At 36.6% G+C, this 25,048-nt stretch overlaps 1 protein-coding gene across 1 annotated transcript; it reads right to left on the bottom strand.

Annotated features, from left to right (window-relative positions):
* Positions 1–520: 520 nt before the first annotated feature.
* On the bottom strand, positions 521–24,967 carry LOC111872679 (protein SET). The gene is made up of 7 exons (XM_023866791.2): positions 24,628–24,967; positions 19,069–19,181; positions 17,140–17,216; positions 11,932–12,101; positions 7,876–7,970; positions 4,488–4,639; positions 521–4,225 (listed from the first exon to the last, which is right to left on the bottom strand). Exons 1-7 carry the CDS (start codon positions 24,892–24,894, stop codon positions 4,194–4,196), a joined length of 906 nt encoding a protein of 301 aa, XP_023722559.1. The 5' UTR covers positions 24,895–24,967; the 3' UTR covers positions 521–4,193.
* Between the last annotated feature and the right edge of the window lie 81 nt (positions 24,968–25,048).

Here is a 25,048-nt window from a genome sequence, read left to right as displayed (position 1 = left end):
ACTATAATACCACAAGTATTAAATAAAATACGGAACGCGATATTAATGAATAAAAAATTCACGTTACAGACACACAAGATAGTGAAGGAGTGCTCCAACAAAGGAGAATGGGCGTGACTGACGTAGTGAGGGGCGACGTAGCGATGTGGTATCCTGAACAATTTTAATATTTTTAACGTTTGACAATGTATATGATAGATACATATTTTAGTTATTTTAATGTGTGAACATGGCATGCAATGAACTGGTTTGACGTGGATAAGTAAGCACCTGAAGATGGCATTATTATGCCGAAACATGTAGTGCGAGGGAGAGAAGGAAATAAATGAGTGTATGCACTGCAAGACGGATTAAATAAATCATGGACTTAATTAGCTTTAATTGCACACAGATTTCTTTCATTCATTCCTAAAAATGTGGAGGTTCCAGCCCCACATAACATGTGAACACGTTTAATTTCAAATATTTCATAGTCAGATTAAAAGATAAAACTTGAATGCACATTCCCTCCTTGATCTCAAACCTGTCAAATATAGATTAAAAAGGTACAGGTTAATTTATATAAATGATGATATTCACAATGGCCTCGCATCTTCATAATATGGTACCCATTTCATTACAGCATGTATTAACATGATTTAAGGTACATTATGCCCACATTCATATCCTGACAAAGAGCAGGTTTGCCAGCTAAAATATTCCATGTTACATGTGCATACAAGTCCCTGATAAAGCTGCCCCCTAAAAATATGAACTAAAACTATGGCGTGGCTCTGCAGTTCAGCTAGAGTTCACAAACTGTCCAACAAGATTTCTGCTGACTTACTAATATCTGAATCCAATATATCATATTACTAAAGACTAGCATATTGAGTTTATTATTTTATATATATATATATACATATATAAAACTCTATAGCACTTACCAGAGTAAGAGTTCACAGAAACGAAACAGAAGCTAACATAAGATTTCATTCCACTGTTTTTTTCTGACTTGCTATAAAACAACAGGAGAATAATTTATAGCAGTCCAATGGAAGGTGGGACTGAAGAAAGGGTCAATGCATACAGATAAGAGCATGAAAAATACTGGTATATGGGGCTGACCCACTGGCGGGCCAACAAAATATGCTATTTCTCTAACGCAAACATTTCCTTATGTCATTTTAAAAGACCTCACCAAGTAAATATTAATGCATTTATTTCAAAGCACTGGCTATTAAATTATTTAGGTATGGTGTAGTATATCATGTGCTTCCGTTATATGGCAATGAAATGGGCAGAAACAGTATAGGAATCAGGCAACTGCCCCCTGGATTTTAGGATAAATAGAACAACAACAAATGTTAGTATTGAAAATTATTCTTTTAACATGGATACTCTTGGTTGCTCAGTAAAGACAGTATTAAACACTTAAGCTAAAGTTTGTAAGCAAATTTTCTGGTTCCCTCCTTCGAAAAAATTCCTGGGGGAGCCCATGGGTTAGTGTAACTAAACTGTTTAATAAACTCAATGTGTGGTTTGCAGAGATTTTTGCAAATAAAGTTGCTACTTTAGCAACAATTATATCAATTCTATCATGAGCCAAGTTTAGTAACTGTTGGATCTGAGAACTCAAGTGTGATCTGGCTTCTTTCACTTGCTGTTTATGTTTAACTCTCAACAGTTTTTCAGTTATTGGAACTATTCAGAAATCTGGGTGAGAAGTCTGACATATTAACTAGAGGTGATGGGGAGGTCACTTTTCACTGGCACTGCCATACACCAAAGATATGAACAGTGAAAGAGGTCTGTGTTTTTAAGACATATTTCACAAATCCACAATGGATATACTGAATGGTGGTGGTGCGGGGAAGAGAAACCCTAGCCCAACCAAAAATACAACTGCCTGGTCTTTTTGTATTATGCATTATGTTTTACACATCGCAAATGAATAGGAATTATTTAAACTCCAAGATAGGAGAAGCCATACACCTTGGTGCAATCTGGTAACTGCCAAATGTAAACTCTTTATCTGATACAATGACAAATGAAGATCTCTAGTCACGGTGAGGTATGAATATTTTTTTTTTCATATAAGAACTAACCACAACAAGTTTCAGTACAATCTTCAATCAAGTAGAGGGCTTGTGTAGCACAGCAAAGAACATGGTTGATTTATGCTCTTCTCCCATGAACACTTCAATGTTTTCAATACAATGAATATAACAACACGCTTCTTCTAACATCTGTTAATATGTATGCAGTGGAAAAGGTGACGCGCACAATTTCAAGCTGTGAAATAACTCACAAAATGAGCTTATTTTCTCTACAAATAATATGAAGTCAAAGCCTTCACGTGTAAAAAGAAGTGTATTCTCTTGAATGGTGTAATTTAAAGATCCATGTATTTTTATATTACCACAAATGAACTGGTGATGAAAATATTTACATATTTTGGGGGATATATATTACAAGAACAAGCATTCCCCATCACAGAATGCTATGAAATCCTAAGACTTCTGAATATCCGTTAGAACTCCTTGAAGTCAATAGTTTAAAATTCACCGCATTCATCAAGGTGTGTATTTTTTTTTAATTCAGCTGGAGATGTAGTAGCTATGTATATTTTAATCGCTACATTACATAACAACCACAAATTACATGTTATTTACTGAAGTAGCAAAATGTGTTGGATCATTTTCCACATACTGCACCCACCCACCCACACACACATATGCACATCATTTGTGAAATACAAGTAAATGGAAATACATGTTTAAAATTCAGAATCTTTGTACTGAGAACAGAATATAGATTAAGGGTTTATTAAAATATGTTATTCACATAAGAATGAGAAAGCAGATCCAGTATAATAAGAAAATAAGATTTAAGTAATACGAATTAAATATAAAATGCTTGCATACAAGTTCTGTGAAAGCAGTTAATATATCATGGAGTTGAAAAAAACAATAACGAATGTCTGCAGTCATAGAAATAAGACATTATAAATTATTTAACAAAATTTGACATGAAAGATGGAAATAAACATTTAAGCATAATTAATAATCTGTGCAGCCTACACTGAGATTTAAATGCTTTAATATTGGTTTAAACAGAAACAGAAGGATAATGAAAGATAAAATAAAAAGTTGAAAGTCTGAGAAGAAATACCTTGTCAGTCTTGTAACGAATGCATTAAAACAAGAGAAAATTCTGCAAGTAGTATACCATTTATAAATAACAGCCATTGCTTGAAAACACATGCATGAAGTTCTGCTACCCCACTATGTTAAAAAATCTTAACTGCAACATACTGAACTGTGTATACTGGTTTTGATAGAAGCCAATTTCTGGAGGCAGAAGATAAAGAGGGAAAAATGTAGAGATCGTTAACAAAAAAAAATGTGTATGAACAATATGAAAACTTTTAAAAAAACTTGGAAGAGGAATAAGAATCCATTCTTTGCTTGGTGTATGGCAAGGCCTTCAACCTGTCATCTCTTTCAACAGTGAATGTGCAGCCTCTGCCTGTATCTAAGACATGTGAAGCTAACCTCTGTATCCCTTTACACATATTAATTCACTATATCAGCATATGTCACAAAACCACACAATAAATACAAAATAACCATCCCAAGAAAAAAGATAAAATCTACCACTGAGAATTTTCAATATTTGTAAGAAATTAACTGCAGTTTTCTAATAGATCATGGCCTGAAATTTTAATTTTTTAATTACCAATAAACTGTGTCAATGGACAACAGAAAAATGGAAGTGTTATCAAGACGTCTGTCCATCAGTAACTGAAATACATTTAGCAATACAAAATTTTGCACTATGTAGAACAAATGAAAATGAAAGGAAATTAACTCACCTTCACTTCCAAATAGAGCCTTCTACAAATTATCCACCAAATCACATTATTATTATTATTATTATTATTATTTAAACAAACATGGCTGCAATAAACAACAGAAACAATAGTGCACAATCTGAGACTTCTATTGTACATAATGGTTGGCAGTCCAGCGGTCCAGTCTCACGTCTACACGTTAACATTTTCTGGAGGAACCAATTAGGGGAGGGATAGGGACCACTGATATTTGATACAGAACCATGTTACTTTGTGTTCTTTCTTAACGTACACCCACTTGTATCATCACTGACACCCAAGCATAGTTTTCACAATCCATCCTTGTATATACTGCTCTTCACTCATCACCACCTTCCTCACCCTCTTCAGCTAGAAACATAAATATGTTAAAATAAGTAACTGAAAAAGATTCTCAAGTTTAGAAAGGAACTTCAATAAACAAATGGAAAATACACAAGCATGTGCAACTGAAGTTCTGTCACATGAGTAGATAGTATCCTAATGATAATTAACACTCTGAGCCTGGAGCCATTTAAATATCCACCACACCATGTGTCAGTGGTTTTAAAGGGGCTTGGGGGGGAGGGAAGCCTGTTTTCAATTTATGATATGCAATCACAAGTATATTTACCTTCATCATCCCCTTCTTCTACAACTTCTTCCCCATCATCTTCATCTTCTTCCACCATAACCTCATCATCATCACCCTCTTCACCTTCCACATCCTCCTCCTCTTCAACTTCCTCCACCACTACTACTGAATCATCTCCTTCCTCTTCTTCACTGTTAATACCAAAACAAGAAATCACTCTGAATATCATTAACACTTAAGAAATACAATAACCAATCATTAATAATAAACAGTATCAAGCAATTTCTACCCTGAAAATGTAAGCAGCCTGTCCTTCTAATACACTGGTAACAACCTACAGATCACAAGGTGTTGTAATCATCAATCTATATTTTCTGTTGTACTGCAACAGTGAAGAGGAATTCATACAGCATCCCATACTACACACCAGCAGTGAATTATAATTAAGGCATACACACACCCTTTGGACTCTTCAAATCTAAGGTTTATTTAGTGAATAGAAAATTGTAACTGAGGAAATTCTAACTGGGGGAAATTTTACAGATGTGGGGTCACTGAAATTGAATGATAAACTAGAGAAAAACCAAATCATGGTACAATAAATGGGAGTTCCACTGTGTGTGTATTTCCCAGTCAAGAAGTTTCTCAGGGAACCTGTGGAAAAGAACTTCCTGAAGGTGAAGACTTCTCATATGGGAAATATAAAATTAGTTTCACTTTATGGACCCACTTTTGTGTTTTGATCCTAAGCGTTTTGTGATATTCCATTCATAATAACAAGTTCTGGAAAGAACTATCACCTGCTTTTCCTTCCACTACACATTAACTGATACAACAATCTGACAGGCTGCAGTGTTGGTATTACTGAAGAGACAGATTTATGAAATGTCATTAAGAAGGGCTCAGGTGGCATGATGTACATATCAAGTTTCATGAGAAGTTAATGAATTCAAACACTACAGTCCCTTGGTGAAGAAATTTAAGACAGTCAACAACTTTTGTGCCTATTTCTTTGTTTTCTAGGAAGATCCTGCAGTTCAGCAATGAGGTAACTTCCTATGTAAATGTATGTGTTAACAAGCACAGTATGTAAGTACAGGCCACAGACTAAACATACAAAATAATGGAGACACTATAATAGTATGATGTAGTGCATCATTTCACCTGATTATATTATACAGAGGGGAGACCCCATTTTGTGTGTTCCATCTTTGACAAGAGGGCTCCAACTATTACTGGTCATATACAAACAAATTATGAGAGAACTATAGACTACACAAATAACAGAATCTAGAGAATACAGAAGAATCTGGAAAGAATGTGCTGTCAAGATGAGCCCTGGCTGGATTAAATAAAATGTCTTAAAATATCAAGCAAATGGAAAAAGAAGTATAGGAAGACCTCTGAAACAATATTAAACATGGTGATATCCAAATTAATAATACGAATACCTTGAAATTCCTTGGGCTGACAATTGATAGAATTTAACATGGAAGGAACATATCAAACAAATAGCCAGCAAAGTGAGCTCGGCTTGTTATGCTATAAGAGTTCTAGTCTCAATATTGTCCCTAGAGAGCTTATTGATGATGCATAATGCCTACGTTCATTCTATAATGTCATATGGCATAATATTCTGGGGAAATTCAACATATAGTACACAAGTATTTAAAATTCAGAAAATAATAATTAGGGTAATAATGAAAGCAGGAAATAGGGACACTTGTCGGCCTTTATTTAAAAAATTAAACATTCTTCCTTTTTATTCACAGTATATATTTTCATTATCAGTCTTCATAGTTAAAAACATGGACAAGTATGTAGCAAATTCAGATATTCATAACATTTATATGAGACAAAGATACGAACTACATTATCCAACTTATAAATCAACCAGGGCTCAAAAGGGAGTATCTTACACTGGAATTAGAATATTTAACAAATTACCACATAGTATAAAATTTTTTTTGCAAGATTTAAATAAATTCAAATATTCCCTTAAAATTTTTTTTGCAGGTGGGCTCTTTTTATTCTCTAGATGAGTATTATGAATGGGAAACAAGAGACGATTGTGTTAATTACAGATAAGTGAAACAACACTAGTCATTTTTAAAACTTCTATTGTAGGATACCTGTAGTTCTTTAGTTATGATTTTACTCTGTTATAGACAATGTTAATATGTATTTTATGATAATGATAAGTTGCAGTGCAAGTGTTACATGCATGTTGTATGTAATTATTTAATTGCAGGTGGGCTCTTTTTATTCTTTAGGTGAGTATTATGAATGGAAAACAAGGGATGATTGTGCTATTACAGATAAATAAAACTACACTAGTCATTTTTAAAACTTCTATTGTAGGATACCTGTAGTTCTTTAGTTATGATTTTACTCTGTTATAGACAATGTTAATATGTATTTTATGATAATGATAAGTTGCAGTGCAAGTGTTACATGCATGTTGTATGTAATTATTTAATTGCAGGTGGGCTCTTTTTATTCTTTAGGTGAGTATTATGAATGGAAAACAAGGGATGATTGTGCTATTACAGATAAATAAAACTACACTAGTCATTTTTAAACTTTTATTGTAAGATGCCCATAACTCTTTGGATATGATTTTGCTGTTATTGACAACGTTGATATGCATTTTGTTATGATAATAAGTTGCAGTGTGAGTGTTACATGCGTGCTGTATTTAGTTATAGCATTGTATCAGTAGTTATTGCAACAATGGTTGTGGATATGTTGTAATATCTTAATGACGTCCTCTGGATTAATTTTATTGTAACTAGGGCTTTGACGTGTTCTATATCTGGTGGTGCCATCGCCAAATGTAGATCTGATGAACAAAATAAATTGAACTGAATGGCAAGATTGTTCCAAAAGATCTGTATTTTCCTGCACTCATCTATTCACCAACTCACACAGCTTGGAGCACTCAGCTATGTAAAGACTTGAACTTGGCTAAATTAAGGGGAGCTATGTGGGGGGGGGGGAACTTAATGGTTCCCGTCTGCAAGTGAACTATACTGACTGAGCGACTGCCACTTGTCAGCAAAGTTAGTGCCAACTTTAACGGATAGAGGGCGTCTTGTGGTCAGCACAACGAATCCCCATGGCCGTTAAATTCGGTTTTCTAGACCAGAGCCGCTATTTCCTTGAAATAGCTCCTCTGTTATCCTCACAAGGCTCAGCGGACCCTGTTCCAAAACCACTTCTCAGAAAATCTGGTAGAGCTGGGATTCGAACCTGAACCTCTGGATCTGTAGCCAGGAACTTAGACCACAGAGGTGGTCTGTTTTTTATGTGTAAAAATACAATTTTAAAACTGTAAGAATGAATCAAACTACTTCAATTGTGCCTTTAAACAGTCACAATACACAGAACATTATTTGTAAACAATATAAGTAATAACCCAGCATACCTGCCATCATCTTCACCCTCAACACCATTTTCAACCTCAATGTCAGGCACCAGGTAATACTGCAGTGGATTGGGCCACATGTCATCTTTGATAACCTGGTGAACAAATGTGCAAATTATGTAAGAACATAGTTATGGAAATCAATCAAATATAAGGCAACACACTGACTGATATTTATGTGCTGAAAATGTCAATGCTGGCAAGTCTATGAATGTTAGATAACATGACTACATGCTGAATAATTGCTGGAATTGTTCCATTGTTTATCATATTCTACTATGCTACATAACAAGCAAAATTATAGCACATAAACCTAATTCAATTATGTACACAGCATTACAGGAGATTGCATAAGAAAATGTACACAAAGAATAAAAAGCCACCTTTACACCAGAAATATTCTTCATAAATGCAACACTAGTATGGGAGGAATACCTAAGCCTATAATCTGCATTTACCCGAACATAAAATGAGTTCTTCACACTTGGGAATCTTGAGAGGAAGAGAAGACCTTATTTGGGGGAGGTCAATTTATATTCATATACTTAGATAATACCATGCTGGAGATGTGTTTATGTTACAAATTAACCCTGCAGGCAATAGTTTTGGGTGGGCCACGTGGCTGTTTCATACCATTCTGCTGTTTTCAGTTCAACATCAAGGAAGTGTGTGAGATCTAAGGTTGTCATGGCAGTGACAGTGAACAGTACTATCTACTGCAATGTAGCACCATGTAGTCTGGTAATAAATTATATAAATTCACCCAAAATGTCAGTAGGCTTCTACTGCATTATGCAGTATCACATTCCAGAAGAAAGTTCTCTTCAAGGAAGTGTCTACTGCTGGCTCTATTCTATGAAACCAACAATAAAGTGGGGGTGTACAGTGATGGCAGCATCCTGAAGGTTGAAGCTTTCACACGTGTACATATTACATTCACATTTATTTGCGGGAGAGTAAAAAGGCACAGAGAACCAAAGTATAAAGAGATATTCCACAATGTCCCAGATATCAAATGGTGAGAACTGTGAACACAACCCAAACTTAAAATCAATGGCTGTTAAGTATGCTGATGAAAAAAATTGTGCTGCAGCAGGATATTTGATGTTACTGATATAAACACGTGAGAAAACTGAAAGAATTAAATTCTAACACAGATACAGATGTCACCCTTACAAAATTTAATACTGCTCTCATTATTATGATGCAGAAAATAACCAAACATATTAACAAAAAGCAGTTATAATACTATTCATTCCTTGGCTGCCCTCACAGGCCTTGTGATTAGAATACTAGCCTAGTACTGTATTTACTTGCAAAATTTATAAAAAAAAGTATTACATTTCAACCCTGTGTTTTCTGATTATCCCTAACAAATCTGATCACTGGGACAACTGATTTAGAGTGTGTAAAACGTTTCTCTGATATTTATAAGGCACAAAACCATTATTTGCTTTTATACATCTAAAGAATTTTTATATCCTTCCACAACCCTTCAGTTACAATAGGAATTGTTGTTGTACTGCTTTTAATATGCCACTACCCACTGTTCCATCCTCTCATATCACTGGTCAGCATTCAGAGGCTTGTTTAATACTGTTACCTCTGTCACTCCTGCCCCTGTGATCCCACCAGTTAAACTGAGAGCAGCTGTTACCTACCACTGTGGACAGAACTCATATATTATTTCAAAAAGAATGAAACTCAAACTTTCTCCTACAACCAATCCTTCTTCAACATTATGTAGGTGTAATTTTCCCAACCTTAATCCAAAACGCAAAATTATACTCTGAGAAGTAACACTCCCATATTTAACACACGTTTTAGGCAGAAATGTTTGGACATGAAAGTATGTAAATCATGGGAATATTCGTATTCGTATTATGAGAGTGGGTGGGTTTCCCCATGCACTTAGACCAGTTATTGGTCCATTGTGCGTCCCCCTTTAATTTCTATTGTCGCCATACCCTACCGGTAATGGTGCAAGCCATCAGCCCCCGTAGAACCAACGAGGTCGGCACTCGGTACCTTGATGCTTCCCCCATCCACCAGATGCATTGGAGACTACTTGGGCGGGAAAGGGCCTGTAATTTAGCTCAGAGGTCTCCTAGAGACAAGAGGTTCTTTTACGTTCTGTAAATCTACGACACGGGACACACGGCTTAAAGTCCCTCCTGGAGGACTTGTTCCCTAAATTTTTCCGCCCTTAAAAATTCCATGACTTTCGCCAGGTTTGAACCCGTGTACCTTGAGTCATGAGTTGGGATCGTTACCCCTAGACTACAGAAGCCGCTTAATCATGGGAATAAATATAATATTCCAAAGATCTCCTGTCTGCTCCAAACTTTCCCTCAGAAGAGGTAAAATAAAACTACACAAGAATGAAACAAGTCACCATATGATGGGAACAGAGCCAACTCCCAATACAATATGTATGTGTAGTGGCTATAAAATAACCGTACTGATGCTCTAAGATCTGACAGTCATCAAATCACACAACGGAAATGTCATCACCTTCAAGTGGTCCCCGCCCCAACCCCTACACAGCTCCAAGTGAATTTTCCCCTGTTGGAAGCAATGATGCAGGTCCTTTTCTGATAGCTTCTTCATTACCTCCATTGTCTTTGCCTTCACTGTATCTATGGACTCAAAACTTGTCTTTGCCTTCACTGTATCTATGGACTCAAAATGGGTTCCTTTTAATACAGACTTCATCACTGGAAACAAAAAATGTCACACAGGGCTAGGCCAGGTGAGTAGGGTGAATGTTCCAACATGGGGATCTTGTGCTTCACCAGAAACATATCGCCAGACACTTTGCCGTGTGCCAGCGTGTTGTCATGGTAAAGAATCCATGAGCCCTTCTTCCACATTTCAGATCTTTTTCTTCTCACCCGTTCATGGACTGTCAAAACCTCCTTACATAAAGTAGTTACTATAAGATTCTGATTATATAACCTTTTTGTTTTGTGACATTGGTTGTCCAGTTGATTGAGGCTAGCTCTTTCTAAGGGACCCAACAGAATAGGTGTTTTCCCTCACCTGAGGACAGAAACAGATCCAGTTTCCGAAACGTTGTATTTTTCTTAGTTACCTTAAAAACCAGGACGATAGATAAAGTCCGAAAACCCAATATCTCTGTCTCCTTATAGTAGATCTGACCTTCAGGCACCCAATCAATCATATATATAAAGACGATCATCATTGCTCTGAAATTTGACTTGCTCTTCAGTGTTCTCTTCTCTTGGTGACATGAGACTCTTCCAAAGCGTGGATTGGTACTTAGTTTCAGGGTCATATTGAAAAACCATGTTTCATCACAAGTTATTACATTTCCTAAAAAGTCTGGATCATTTTCAACGAAGGATGTCGGCACAAATGTTCGAGTTTCCTTGTGCTCAGGGGTGAGGATTCTTAGCACCATCTTCGAGCACCCTTTTTTTCATGTTAAAATGTCCACGTAAAATCTGTCGAACACTTTCTTTATCAACGTTAGCTAATCCAGTGACTGCTCAAATGTTCAGGCAACAATTTTTTTTGAACAATTTCAACGATTTTTTCAATGTTAGTATGTTCTGATGTGCAAGGCTCACAGGTACGCGGGTCATTTTCGATCTCTCCCTTTCCCTCTTTAAATCTTCTGAACCACTCAAAAACTTGAGTATGAGATAGACATTCTTCATCACTATACCATCAACAAATTGTATGTTTCTGTGACGGATTTTTAAGTTTTGCAAGGAATTTCACATTTGACACATTGCTCTGCTCTAACAAGTAACACAATTGTGATGCAGCTCAGATACACAGTCAATTTCAAACAAAGGCTGCTACAACACTGTTGGCCACATGACCTCGGAGGTCTTACAGTTGATGGAGAGGACAGGACAGGCTAATATACCATCCCACTTGCTGCTGCCAAGGCTACAGGGACTCGGCAAAAAAAGCAACCCGTTTATTTTATAGCCACTCCATGTACACATACATCAAATACACCTCAAACAATGAACTATCTCCAATATATTGGTATTGCTGAATTTTGCAAGTCAGCCATATTACCTCTGCAATGTCATCTGCTGATGGGTCACCATGATCTGTGAACCAATTAAAGAATGTCTTTTGTTCCAAAGCTCGTTTTCTCCCCTTTCCAACATTCTTTTCTTTGCCTTTCTTAGTTAAGTCATTTCCCTCCTTCCATCGAATGGGGGTACTCTGAGAAGCCGGATCTCCTAAAACAACAATAAATATACAGTTGACAGATATTACAACTCAATACTATTACCACTGCTAGTATATTCTCATTTAAGGGATGCAAACAGTGAACCTCTACACAATTAAAATGTATACAACAAAATTCCCAATTCTGGTTAATATTGGCACATTTGGTCATTAATTACATTCAAGTGCCACTGACATGAGTCTTCATAATTTGATAAAACATTTATTTCAGAAGTTGGTAATACCTTGACAACACCTCCAACAACCAATACTGATGACTGGCATATCTACAGCTTCTTCAATGCAAGCTTCATAAATATTCATCGCCCCCAAATCATATACCGTATAAAAAAGTTCAAGTTTTATGAAACAACTGTCACTGGTCTCGAACCTGACCTTTGTTAGCACACTGTTGGATACAGACACATATGAAACACCAAGGCCCTTTCATTTTGTTTCAATTTATGCCTCTAATGTTACCAGCAGATACACTTATTCCTTTTTTTACTTCCTACTACCATTTGGAAATTGTTTCACAAAGAGAAGATTGGGGTTTTCAACCAACTCAATAGTGCAGAATCCTTTATAGAGGTGAAGAACATTTCCAATCTTTATGGAACCTGAAGGTTGCTCATAATTACCATGTTCACAAGAGCACATATGATCACTGACTTTACAGAGGCGAACGATTACTGTGCTGAAGAACTTTCCAAATCTTTATGGAACCTGAAGGTTAATTACCATGTTCACAAGAGCACATATGACCACTGACCAGGGCCAAATTAATCCAGTTTACACCTGTTCACTGGATCTCTTTAGGATCCACTTTAAGTTCTCAAGCTGGTTGAGTATGGCTCACAGCACTGTTGGTACAAGTATGCACTCACCAACTGCAGGCTCACAGAAAAACTGCCACTTACCTGCCAATTCTTATAAGATACAATTAACAATAGCACTGGACTTTGGATGTTGCAATTGCCATCGCACTAGTCAGTTCCTTCATTTGAAGACACACACACATGATATATATATAAGCAATTTATGACCTTCTAACCAGCTGAAGAGAAAGGCTTATGATGTAGCTTCAGCTTCTGGGAGAAGGGCATGTCATGTGTTGAAGGTATTTCATGTTTTGGCAAACTTTGCAGTTACAGTCTTTAGGATTAATGAATCTGGGGGAGTTTGGAAGGTAGCTCTTATACAGCTCTCACATTAGGCAGCGTACGAAGCAAAGCTGCAATTGAATAAACAGAAAAGCAGGGTGCTAACTCATGCGGTTAAAAAAAAGAGGCAATAAAAATTCTTGGAAGTTCTCATGAACTTCAGAAGAGATGAAAGCTTTCTTTTTTCAGTGATCACATAGTTAAATATAAGGCAACGAAAAATGTTCTGGTGACCTGGTGGTCATGAGAAGAGGAGGGGAAAAATGGTTCAATGAACCCAAGTTTAAGACAACAGATGATGGAAGAGATTATTTAATTTCATTCATTCATTCATCCATTAACACCCCCAATGTGGATGGGAAAAAGTTTAGTGTTCTTACATATTCCAATGAAGCCGGCACACACAAGCGAAAGTTGCTCATTACACAAAAAAGCTAGAATCCTAAGGTATTTAAGAGGATCAAACAAGTAAAATTTGGTGTGCTGTAGATATTTTCCAGTGTGTACTTTGACATTCAATTTGGGAAAAATTGTCCTTTTTCATGCTTAAATTTCCTCAGTGTTTACAACATTGATTTCCCATGTACATTTCTGTAGACAAATACATAGCATTTTTCGAAACCTAATAATCCATCTACTGGATGGTTTCAGTTCATTTGTTTTAATACAGTTTCTTCAGCCTTTCTTTTTAAAACTGTGCAATTAACAGCTGTATAACGAGCACATTTTTGACGTAACCATCCCATCAGCACAGAATTTCGGTTATTTATATTTCAGTTTCATCTTCTTCTAGCTTAGCTGGTTCAGTGACTGAATGCTGGGGTGCAGTATTTCCATTTGTCATTATGGTGTTCAGGATTGATAATAGGATACCAAGATGATCCATGATTTTTGTACTAGGAACAGTGGTACTAGCGCCTACTTTTTTTAATGAAGTCAAACTTTGGGTAACTGAGAGTGCATTGTGTTTCATTCAAGCCTCTGACATGGTAGCCACACTGATCATACCTTGTTTATTAACGTTACAAAAATTGTAGATTTCATATTTAAAGAAAAAGAAAGAGTGGGAAATTGTAAGCCAGTATGGGAAATAATTTATGATGTACATACTGATATGAAAACAAAGTAAATGTTTGAATTTTGGTTGTGTGCCGTTCATTTTGTGCTTTTAGGATATAAAACTGTTTTAAGTAGGCAAATAACTATTAAAGGGGTTAAATACAAATAAATAACAAAAAAGAATATTGGAATAAAATTATCTGTATGTCTTATGTGATGCCACCTTAAGTGAGCTTCACTATATATTCATTTCTATTTAATGAAACAACTCATGCTTTTTTTTTTGTGGGAGGCCTTTTTTTCTTGAAGTTCCTTGTTTAACAGAAGTACATAAATTATGAGAACAGATATGGTATGTCCAGTTGGCTAATGAGTTGAAAGTTAGTTAACCGCACAGTTATTCATGACCTACTAGGTACAAGTATGGGGTTAACAAAAATTATAGCTTCATTTTATACACAATCCAAGCAAGTAAACAAACAAGTGGGTGTGTGATATACTTTGGAATGTTATATTCACAATCCTGGTTCTTGGAATGATGTAAGCCAATATAGTAGTACAAGGTGGTTCAAATATGATGGGACTGACTTTTTTTCTTTAAACCATAATTGCCAAACACTTACTTGCACATGTCAGTCTTCAATGTACTCCCCTCGGGAGTCAACACATTTTTTCCAATTATCTGGAAGCAGCCTGATGCCCTTTTCAAAAAAGGCTTGTGGTTGGTGGTGTATCCACTCCTGAATGGTCTGGATGATGGCGTCTTCATCCACAAACCCCATGCTTTGCAATTCTGATTTGAGTCTTCCAAACAGGCAGAAATCACTTGGGGCCAAATCAGGACTATATGGCAGATGTGTCAGAAGGATCCATTTCAATTTCTGGAGGGTTTCCATTGTTTTGGCCGTATGGGGCATGCTGTCTTGAAGGAAGGCTACCCACTTTCCACCTGTCTTCTGCTTGGATCGGATCATTTCCTTCATGTCTGTTGCCAGGAGGTCTGAGTAATTCAGAAAGTCTACATGGATAACCCCCTGCCAGTCCCAGAAGAACGCTGCCATCACTTTTCCTGCCGAATGGCTCCTCGCACTCTCTTGGGTTTGGGAGAACTGGTATGCCGCCACTCGCATGATGACTGCTGAGACTCGGGAATGAAGTAGTGCACCCACGTTTCATCGGTGGTCACTAGAGACTTCAATAATGCATCACCTTTGTCTTCAAACTGCTGTAGGAGACGACTGGCAGCTTGCATTCGCAACATTTTGTTCACGTCCGTCAAAGTGCGTGGTACCCACCGTGCATTCACCTTGCGATAGTGCAGGTGGTATTTCACAATATCTTCTACACTACCAACACTGATGGACAGCATTGCTCCAAGTTCCTTGATAGTAATGCGCCAATTCTCAAGAATAAGTGAGTCTGCATGATCAATGTTTGGCTCGGTGACAGATGTTCGCGGCCTTCAATCATGCGGTTCATTCTCCACGCGCTCTCTGCCCTCTCTGAAGCACTTACACAACTCAAACACATGGGTCCATGAGAGACACTCTTCCCCATACTGTTGTTGGAGTCTGTGGTGAATTTCAGCAGACGGGACGTTTTCTCCAACAAGGAATTTGATCACAATGCATTGTTCCACGCTCTGTGGTACCTTCTGTTCGCTCATCGCTCTAGCAACTCATAGACAAGACCGAACAGGTTCTAACCCGAACAGGAGGGAGGGTGGAGGCTGTGGCTTCACTCTCTCAAGGTTGCACAGCTGCTGCGCATTGCAGCTTGTTTACACACAAATCGGTCCCAGTCATATTTGAACCACCTTGTATTATGCCACTTAAAACAATTTCACCCACGTATATCTAAGAGAGTTTACATACAGTGGGTTTGCCAATCTTGAAGTAACACCTTCTTTACCAAAATGAGGAAAATGAATAAGAAGTCACTTAACCCTTTTAACAATGACAGATATTGTATGTACCACTTGCTTTAACATTCAGAAACTGAATTCTGTCAACATAATGCATTTATATATTTCATATGATTCTCAAAACAGATATTATTTTAGTACTAAAGGGTTCAGACTCAGGATTACTGACTTTCTGAACATTATGGTCTAATATTATAAACGAACACGAACATACTGGAAGAGGGGCTGGGGACGCACCTACTAAGGTGCATCATTTAATAAAGCTAATCTCAAATAATGGACAACCAAAGCCAGTGTAACTACATTTATAAATGAGAAACTGTTTCTTCACATGGTGCAACACAAACTGCCAGTAAGGTTCCAATACGTAGATGACATATGTGGTCTGGCCAAATGGTTTAGATAGTTTACAGAATTCTTTCAGTCCTTCAACAATCTATGATCTTCCATCCGATTTACCATGGAAACAGAGTCAATGTGATTAATTTCCTGGATACTGTCATCAGAAAGGGATCCATACTGGCCACTACCTTAACTTAACTACAAGTTAAGAATAATTCTGAGCCTACACAGGACAGCTTCTACCACACACCAAGAGCAGGGCTTAGTCAAAGAAACTTAACGATCTGATACGTAATTTTCAGTTAAATGGTTATCCCCCATGGTTTATTTACTCAGAAAATTTATATTTTCTAGGATATAATGCAATGTAGCTCAAAGGAAGTCACATGACATTTCAAAGGAACATACTGACTTTCAACAAACTGTAGAGCACTATATAACAGAAGACAGAACTCTTCATAACCACCAATGTGAGATCCTCAAACTCCATGTCCAGTTACTAACGTGACAATACTATAGCAGTAGTTTTATCACAAACCACATCCTCTCCTAGTGACTTACCAGAAGACCCCAGGTGAAATTCTTTGGTGAGTACATCATTTTCAAAATATGGGTTCTCTTCAAAGTGAAAATTGATTCTGGAACAGAAAATAGTAGGTTAGTGAGTTATTAGGGCACACTGATATAAACATTTTTATTGGAGTCCTTTGTAACACAACATACCGGTCAAGGTTAAAATTACCTTAGCTACATGTTTCGGCTTTTTAAAGCCATCATCAGGTTAAACACATGATTACTATATTCACACATTATTGAACTGCAATGTCATTGTGATACTAAAGCTGGATACTTGATAACTGTTACATTATAAAATACAAGGTATAAAAATACTTTGACTCCAATAAAGAATTGTATATAATAACACAACAGGATGCACAAATGAAAAGAAAAACACTGATATAAAAATTAAAATTGTATGAATAACAAAACAGACACTGGATCTGAGATTCTCAAAATTGTGACTGCCAAGAGCACTATGTGGGCTGTAAGAATGTGTAGTCTGGTAGAACATGCTGCTTTGTTTTCTAGGTTGAAGAGTATGTAAAGCAATTGGACAGCAGGAAGCAGGCTACTTGCTTTGCTCACTCTGACACTGAAGATGGAAGAAGTACGTTCCTCTAAGGCCTAGTGCACACATGCAATTTTTAGTTGGCCGATAGTTGTGCACGACCATGGAGGCCCAACAACTGTCGAGGGACATGTGCACACATATAATTTTCAGTTGTCCACAACTACGCCAATGAGCAGTCAGTCAGTTGCAGCATGGATGTGTACGATACAGCAGTAGTATGTGCATTATTAAGATTAAGGAAAAAGGAAGTGGGAATATTGGCTTCATCCTATTTATAGCGAATGTCTGTTAAAAAGGAAAATTTTACACATTGTACCATGAACTGAGACAATACCCATCAAAATTCTTCAATTACTGCAGAATGAGTGCTGATAGTTTTGATGAATTGTTGATTCTTCTGAAACCTCATATCTTGTACACGAATACAAGATGGAGATTGGACTTTTAAGGTTGTCAGCCCTACGCGCCAGCCGCCCTTTACCGCCAAGAATATTCCTGGTACTCATTTCTGTTAAGAGGCTGAGTCGACCACAGGGCCAGTGTGGCTGGAAGGATGGGGTAAATTGAAAACAAAATCTAATGACCTCATCTGAATTCAATCCCATGACCTTCCGGCTTGTACCATAGTGTCTCAACCAACTACGCTACTGCATGCCCCATTGCAAACACAAAGCACACAAAAATAGTACTTTTCTCTTACATAACATTAAGGGTATGATCACTTTTTATGTAAGTTATTAGACTCATTACACTTCAGTAAGAATTGTCAACGAAACAAAAATCGATCATGCTAATACTACTGTATATGCAGACCATTCCAGTTTTCAGTCAAAGCGGTACACACCTCTTCCCACAACTTTTTCTTATGATTAGTATCACAATATTCTTTACATAATTTTAAATAAAAAGCTGGCCACTACTTCTACTATAAGCTTTTCAGTGCATTGATCCCACATGTTGTAACTAGCTGGACAACTGACATTAAGCTCATAAATTGCTACTAATGGTTACATAACTGCCCCATGCCACACATTCTAGAATGTACCAACTCAACTGGGGTAGGTGGGGTTGTGGTTAGAGAGAGAGAGAAAATCAAATAAGAATTAAACATAAATTATGAGCAAATTCCTATATCATGATATACTCAGCTCTGTCCTAAATTAACAATCAATGGAATGCCAATGTCTACCAAAGGCCATTATCATATATTCCACAGCACTTGCAAAGCTTAAAAAAGTTTGTGTAATTTTTTCCTTCATGCCCTACACCTAATACTCAGAAATATAAAAATATGATGGTAAAATAAAACACATTTCACCACAATCTCATTATAATTAACTACTATATATTACACTCACCTGTAACCAGACTTGATATCTTCAAATTCTTCAACTTCAAGTTTTGACAAGTAATGCAAGCAATCCTCTTCATCTTCTTCAAGGATTGCTGAAATCTGAGGGTGATTTACAAACTGGATGGATGTTAAAGAAAACTGATGAAAGACAAACTGTATTAAATAATCCAGAAAACATACAACTTATTTTATTTATACACATATCATTCACACTCTTCTTAAAAAATGTTACACCAAATGTACAAGTATGCCAAAATTAATATATATAATGCAGCTTTTACATCACTGGCAGCAGTGTCAATTTGAAAGGGAATGATGGATTTTCACATGCTGGGAGTTACCAAGCTGCAGTGATGAGGATTATTACATCAGAACAGACTGCAACAAATATCTCATAACAAGTAAGATGACAGTAGATTAGCAAATTTGAGCTTTCCAAGAATTCTCAGTCTTCTGGATGTGATACAGCACAAAATCAATTCGCTTCAATTCAAAAAACATAAAATTGCTGACTACTATTCTGAAGTGTCCTATTATTCCTACTGAGTGCCAATAATGCATCCCTGACAACTCAATCACATTGAACCTTGTAGCATTTAGCAATACTGATAAAACTAGGCAGCTCTTTACAGGTATGGTTTCAGTGTTCAGGGTAATTTAGGTAAGATCAGTATATGTATAAAGAAAGATTAACAAAAGCACCTCAATCAAAAAGTACTAAAACAATGACTCCTCATATCTTATATTAGAGACCTTTAATGGATTGTTACTTAGTGCTTGTGAACTCTGTGTTCATTGAATTACCTGCATCTTTAAGAAACTTTAGACAGAATAACGGTAATTTAGTGTCACTGATGATACATGAAAGTTCAATATTTTTTTTTTCACAGTTCATTAAATTGCAAGAAACAAACACTATATTACTGTTGTTAACTGCGGTTTCCAAGAACACAAGGATGTGACACATCTTCTTACAAGTCAGGATGGAACAAAACAGGGGAAACAGAATGACTTTATAACTGCATGTTTTATTCCCCAAGTACTTCAATTTTCACAATTTCACATTACTTCTAGAAGTCTTGTCTTACAATCAGAGCAAATGTTTCCTTATTATTAAATAAACCAAACCTATTCATAATTACCATGCCTGTCTACAAACTTCAATACTCATGTTTCATCGTTCCTTTCAGTTAGATTAGGTGCCCATTTCATTGAATAGAAAATCAGTAGTTACTTGTCATTCTATGTGCTGCCTGTATGTAACTTTACACAGCTTCACCTGTCCTCAGCATTAACCAATCTACATCAACAGTGATCCTTCCAAACCTGCCCTCTGCAGTTGGAAGATCTGTCTGAAAATCCAATAGGCAAGGTAACATGTTGGAGGAATTATTTTTTCTTAGAACACTACAAGTACAGACAATTAATGTTGCACACCATCAACATGACAAATGTGAATGGTTAACTGTCTTTTCAAGATGGAATCTTACAACTGATGCGTACACTTTTTAATGTGATGATTACAACTGTTATCCATATTTATCATTGTGTAATACTATCACATGAACCCAGACAAAAATTTCATCGTAAAGATAAATGTGACATTGCACAATTATAAAAGGAACACGAGAGGAAAATGAAATATCCATGTGCACTGTAAGTAGCAAAAAAAGAGACAATGATACACAAAATAAGGAGAAGTGTTGAAGACCCTTAGATACTGTCACGTTTATGAGTGACCACAGACAGGGTTTGGGTAACTGGCTTTACTGAACTCATACAGATAATAACTACATGTAATTATAGCGCTATCACTAATTTACACATTCAGCTGTTCATAACAGCATGTATTAAGTCTTCTTAGTCTGCTGTGTCATCACGAGTCATTATCTGGTGACAGATCCCAACAATGTCCTCTGCTTATGTGCTCACATTCTAACTGGCTGGTGACTGGGTTCCATTAGGTGAGTTTATTTCAGTCTTTTGTTTTCTATCTACAAGGAAGGATCTGAACCAACCTGCCATTGTTCCCTGAATACCTTAAAATTGTAATTTAGTTAACAAAATTTCATGATTAACACAATCAAAAGCTTTAGCTAAATCACAGAATATTCCACCTACATGCATTTTCTGGTTAATAGATTTTAATACACTGTCTGTTAGCATAAAGGCCGCGTTTTCTGTGGATATTCTCTTCCTGAAGCCGAATTGTTCTGGGACCAGTATATTATTATTCTGCAAATAATAGCTTAATCTATTGTACATAACTTCATCAAGTACTTCAGAAAAAGTATAATATGATCCCGATTGGTAACATCTTTAACAAGCTTCTCTGGATCCTCAACATTTGCTAGAGGAGCATTTGGCTTAAAAATGCTACATGTCAAATTTAGAGCGCAGGTTTTCTTGAAGCAAGGGTCCAATTCCCCTAGCATGACTGCTTCCCAATTTTTTTTTCAATTCAATTCAATTTATTTTGTTCATCAGATCTACATTTGGCGATGGCGCCACCAGATATAGAACACGTCAAAGCCCTAGTTACAATAAAATTAAAATCTCGTATAAATGTTATGAACATCTGAATTTGCTACATACTTGTCCATGTTTTTAACTATGAAGACCGATAATGAAAATATATACTATGAATAAAATGGAAGAATGTTTAATATTTTAAACAGAGGCCAATAAGGGTCCCTATTTCCTGCTTTCATGATTACCCTAATTATTCTTTTTTCAATTTTAAAGATTTGGGTACTATATGTTGATTATACATCATCAATAAGCTCTCTAGTGATAATATTGAGACTAGAACTCTTATAGCATAACAAGCCGAGCTCAATTTGGGATATCTAATATGATAATATTTATGTTATTGAAATCCTTACAGAATTTTACAAACTGTTAGTGCTAGCCTTGTGTTATTTCTATACACATCATTAGCTCCTCCCTGTACTACTATCACGTCTTTTTTGGTCAGACTTCTGTAATTCTGATTCATTGATGTAAGGATATCCTCAATACCCGCACCTGGTTTAATCATACCCATTACCGCAAATTTATCTCCTAAGTAATCACTTGTGTTTCTTGCTGTTCCCTTACAACGGCTATCACCTATTATCATTATTTTATGCTTATTTATCTCATTTGGTCCTTGGTTAGTTCTTTTGATGTTCTTAGTCTTTACAATTAAGTTAAGCTTAGATTTTGGTGAAAGCATGTTGTTATCTCTCCTATTAGTTCTTAGTTACATATTCACAATCACTGGAATTGGTTTTGATACTGTTGGTAAAGTTTTTGGTTTTGTTAAGAAGTCAGTGATTATACTATTACTGCTTAAATTTGGAAGCTGCTCATCCTGCTGGTTATCTTGTTCCATTCTTGAATATATCACATTATTGTCATTACACTTAACTTTTTCTTCTTCTTTAGTTTCACTTTGTCGTAGTCTTTGCTCTTGTATCAATTTATATCCCTCATTAGGGAAGACACTTCCACTGTCTTTCTGACTTCCACCGACTGTGCCGTTCATAACCTCTAATTCAATACTATATATATGTCTTCCTGTAGCAACTCAACAATTTTTTGAGTTGATCTTAGTTCAATTCAAGTCCTTTCCAATTCCAATTCAAGCTCTGCACAGCTAATACATGTTATTTCACTCGGTTCATCATTATTACTAATTAATACTGTAGGGCGGTTAATACAGCTCTCCACACGACCCGCCATATTGCCAACAGTAAGATCTTTCTTTTGCTATTATTTTTCATGGGACTAAATCCATAAGGTGCACCACTGGCCAGTGTGGGAAGACAGACATTCCATTAAAACCATAGTTAATGAACACCACTATCACACTTCACTATATCACCTAGAAAGCTGGTCTTGACAGAACAAAGCACTGAGCTGGGTCACTGTGTCGTACTGAACAACACCAGACTTCTGACTAAAAAGTCCAAGTGTCAGGACCAGTTCATAAGAAAAGTGAGAGATCATGCTCCACGTGAATAATGCCAACAGGCAGGGTGGATTTTTTGTAAGCAGATCACTGAAGCCTCCCATCTGGTCTCTGAAGGAAAGGAAGGAGCTTTTCTCCAAGAACAAACCAATTATTTCCTCTTAAACAAGTGGTTCTCAACCAGTACACCATGACTGTTGCCAAGCGCACTGTTAGGCTTTGAAGAGAACAACAATTACACAAAATAAAATATGTGAACTATAAAATCAGTAATTGTTATACACATCCACAAACTACAAAGAGGGGGAGAAGTATGAAATCTCTTCTGTAAGGGTAAAATTTTATAAAGTTTGCAAACCACTGCAATTACATGAACTTCTTAAACTGATAACTCCACAGAGATGAGCCATCCTTGACAAGTTGCCAGCTGCTCAGCTACTCAAGTCTAACAATTCATGGAACCTAAAGGTTCATTACCATATTCACAAAAGCACTACACTGGTACCTATCCTGCACCAGAAGAATCCAGTTGACACTGTGCACTTCTTAAACTGATATTTGTAACAAAAAATTTGTTCTGTTCCATGACAGTGTTCTATTTTTATGCAACATGATATTTAAAAAACTGACATACTTTTACTACACATTTCAGTCATTTGTTCTAACCCTAGTGCAACACAAACAAGCTAACATCCAAAGTGTGATGCAAAACAGTTCAGAACCAGTCTCCTATGACGTGTACTTGGGCACCTGAGTAGGGGACAGCAAGAAAAAAAGGATGTTTCCTGGCTTCTTATGTCCTATCCACTGGGGGCCCAAAAAGGGCAATTCTCTCCCTAGTTCTCCAGTTCAAATTCCCTTAATATGGGGAAAATTATCATGGTCTTGAAAAGGGGTGCTTTCTCCATTTTGACAAAATTCCACATGGTATCACAACCCAGAAGACCATTATCTTACACTATCTGTTGTGAAAACCACAAAACTTTCATGTCCTTATCTTACTTCAAAACTAAACCCATATTAATTTTTTTTTAAGTTCACTCGATTAAATGTGGCACCAAAGTCCAAATACCTACATTTGAATTATCTTGGACACGCCATTATTTCCTTTATACGACATCGAGGGGTATTGCGAGAAAACCTAACCTCTACAAATAGTACAGCAAGTATAACTTCCCACCCACCCCTTTGATTACCGGTATTCCTACACTTCTGATGTACTACATGGGTTGCTAACAATATACAGTTAAAAAATTGGTACACACATAAATAATGTGATAGAAGATTATGTGCCTATAGCAGGTGGCGGGAGGGTTGGCTATGCGACAGTCATTTGTTTGTCCGGCATTTTCACGTGTTTGAAGTTATGTTTATAACTGTATTTACATATTACTGCTATCCTGCAAAAGATATCTCTACATGCACAAGTTTAAATTTATCTGTATTTATGGTGAAAAAAACAAAGCACTTCTTTAATTTATATAACCACATTAACAAAGCATTATCCAAAACGTTTAGACAAACATGGCGGACAAAGCCAAAACACGCTAGCCGATACATATATCACACTACAAATTGTAATTAATATACAAGCCTTTCAAAGGATACTGCAGTAACCCAAAAATTTGGTATCCTCTTGATAATGTCGTTCCTTTTTTCGAAATACGGCTTTCTTAATTTGTTGTACTTCTGTTCCACCTTCAGTATTTCCTCGCTTGCCTTTTCATTCAGTGCATCGATTTCGTTTTGACAAGCATCTATTTCTTCCAGTGCTTTCTGAGTTTCGGCATCATAATCTCGTCCTTCTTCTCCTTCGCCAGATGCACTGGCTCCTTCAACTTTCTTTAACTTCTTCGGTGTTGCTCCACTCGACATTTTCCGGATATAAAATTATAAACGCAGCGTACCTACTACCACCACACACAGTATTCAAACTGGCCCGATGAGAGAGGACGGTCCAACACCGAGCCGATTTCATAGAATATCTATGATTGGTTAGAGCGAAATTGTAATGGCCTACCTTCAGCGA

The sequence above is a fragment of the Cryptotermes secundus genome, unplaced genomic scaffold (genome assembly GCF_002891405.2).
Source record: "Cryptotermes secundus unplaced genomic scaffold, Csec_1.0 scaffold102, whole genome shotgun sequence".
Classification (NCBI taxonomy): domain Eukaryota; kingdom Metazoa; phylum Arthropoda; class Insecta; order Blattodea; family Kalotermitidae; genus Cryptotermes; species Cryptotermes secundus.
This window is presented reverse-complemented; position numbering and strand designations above follow the sequence as displayed.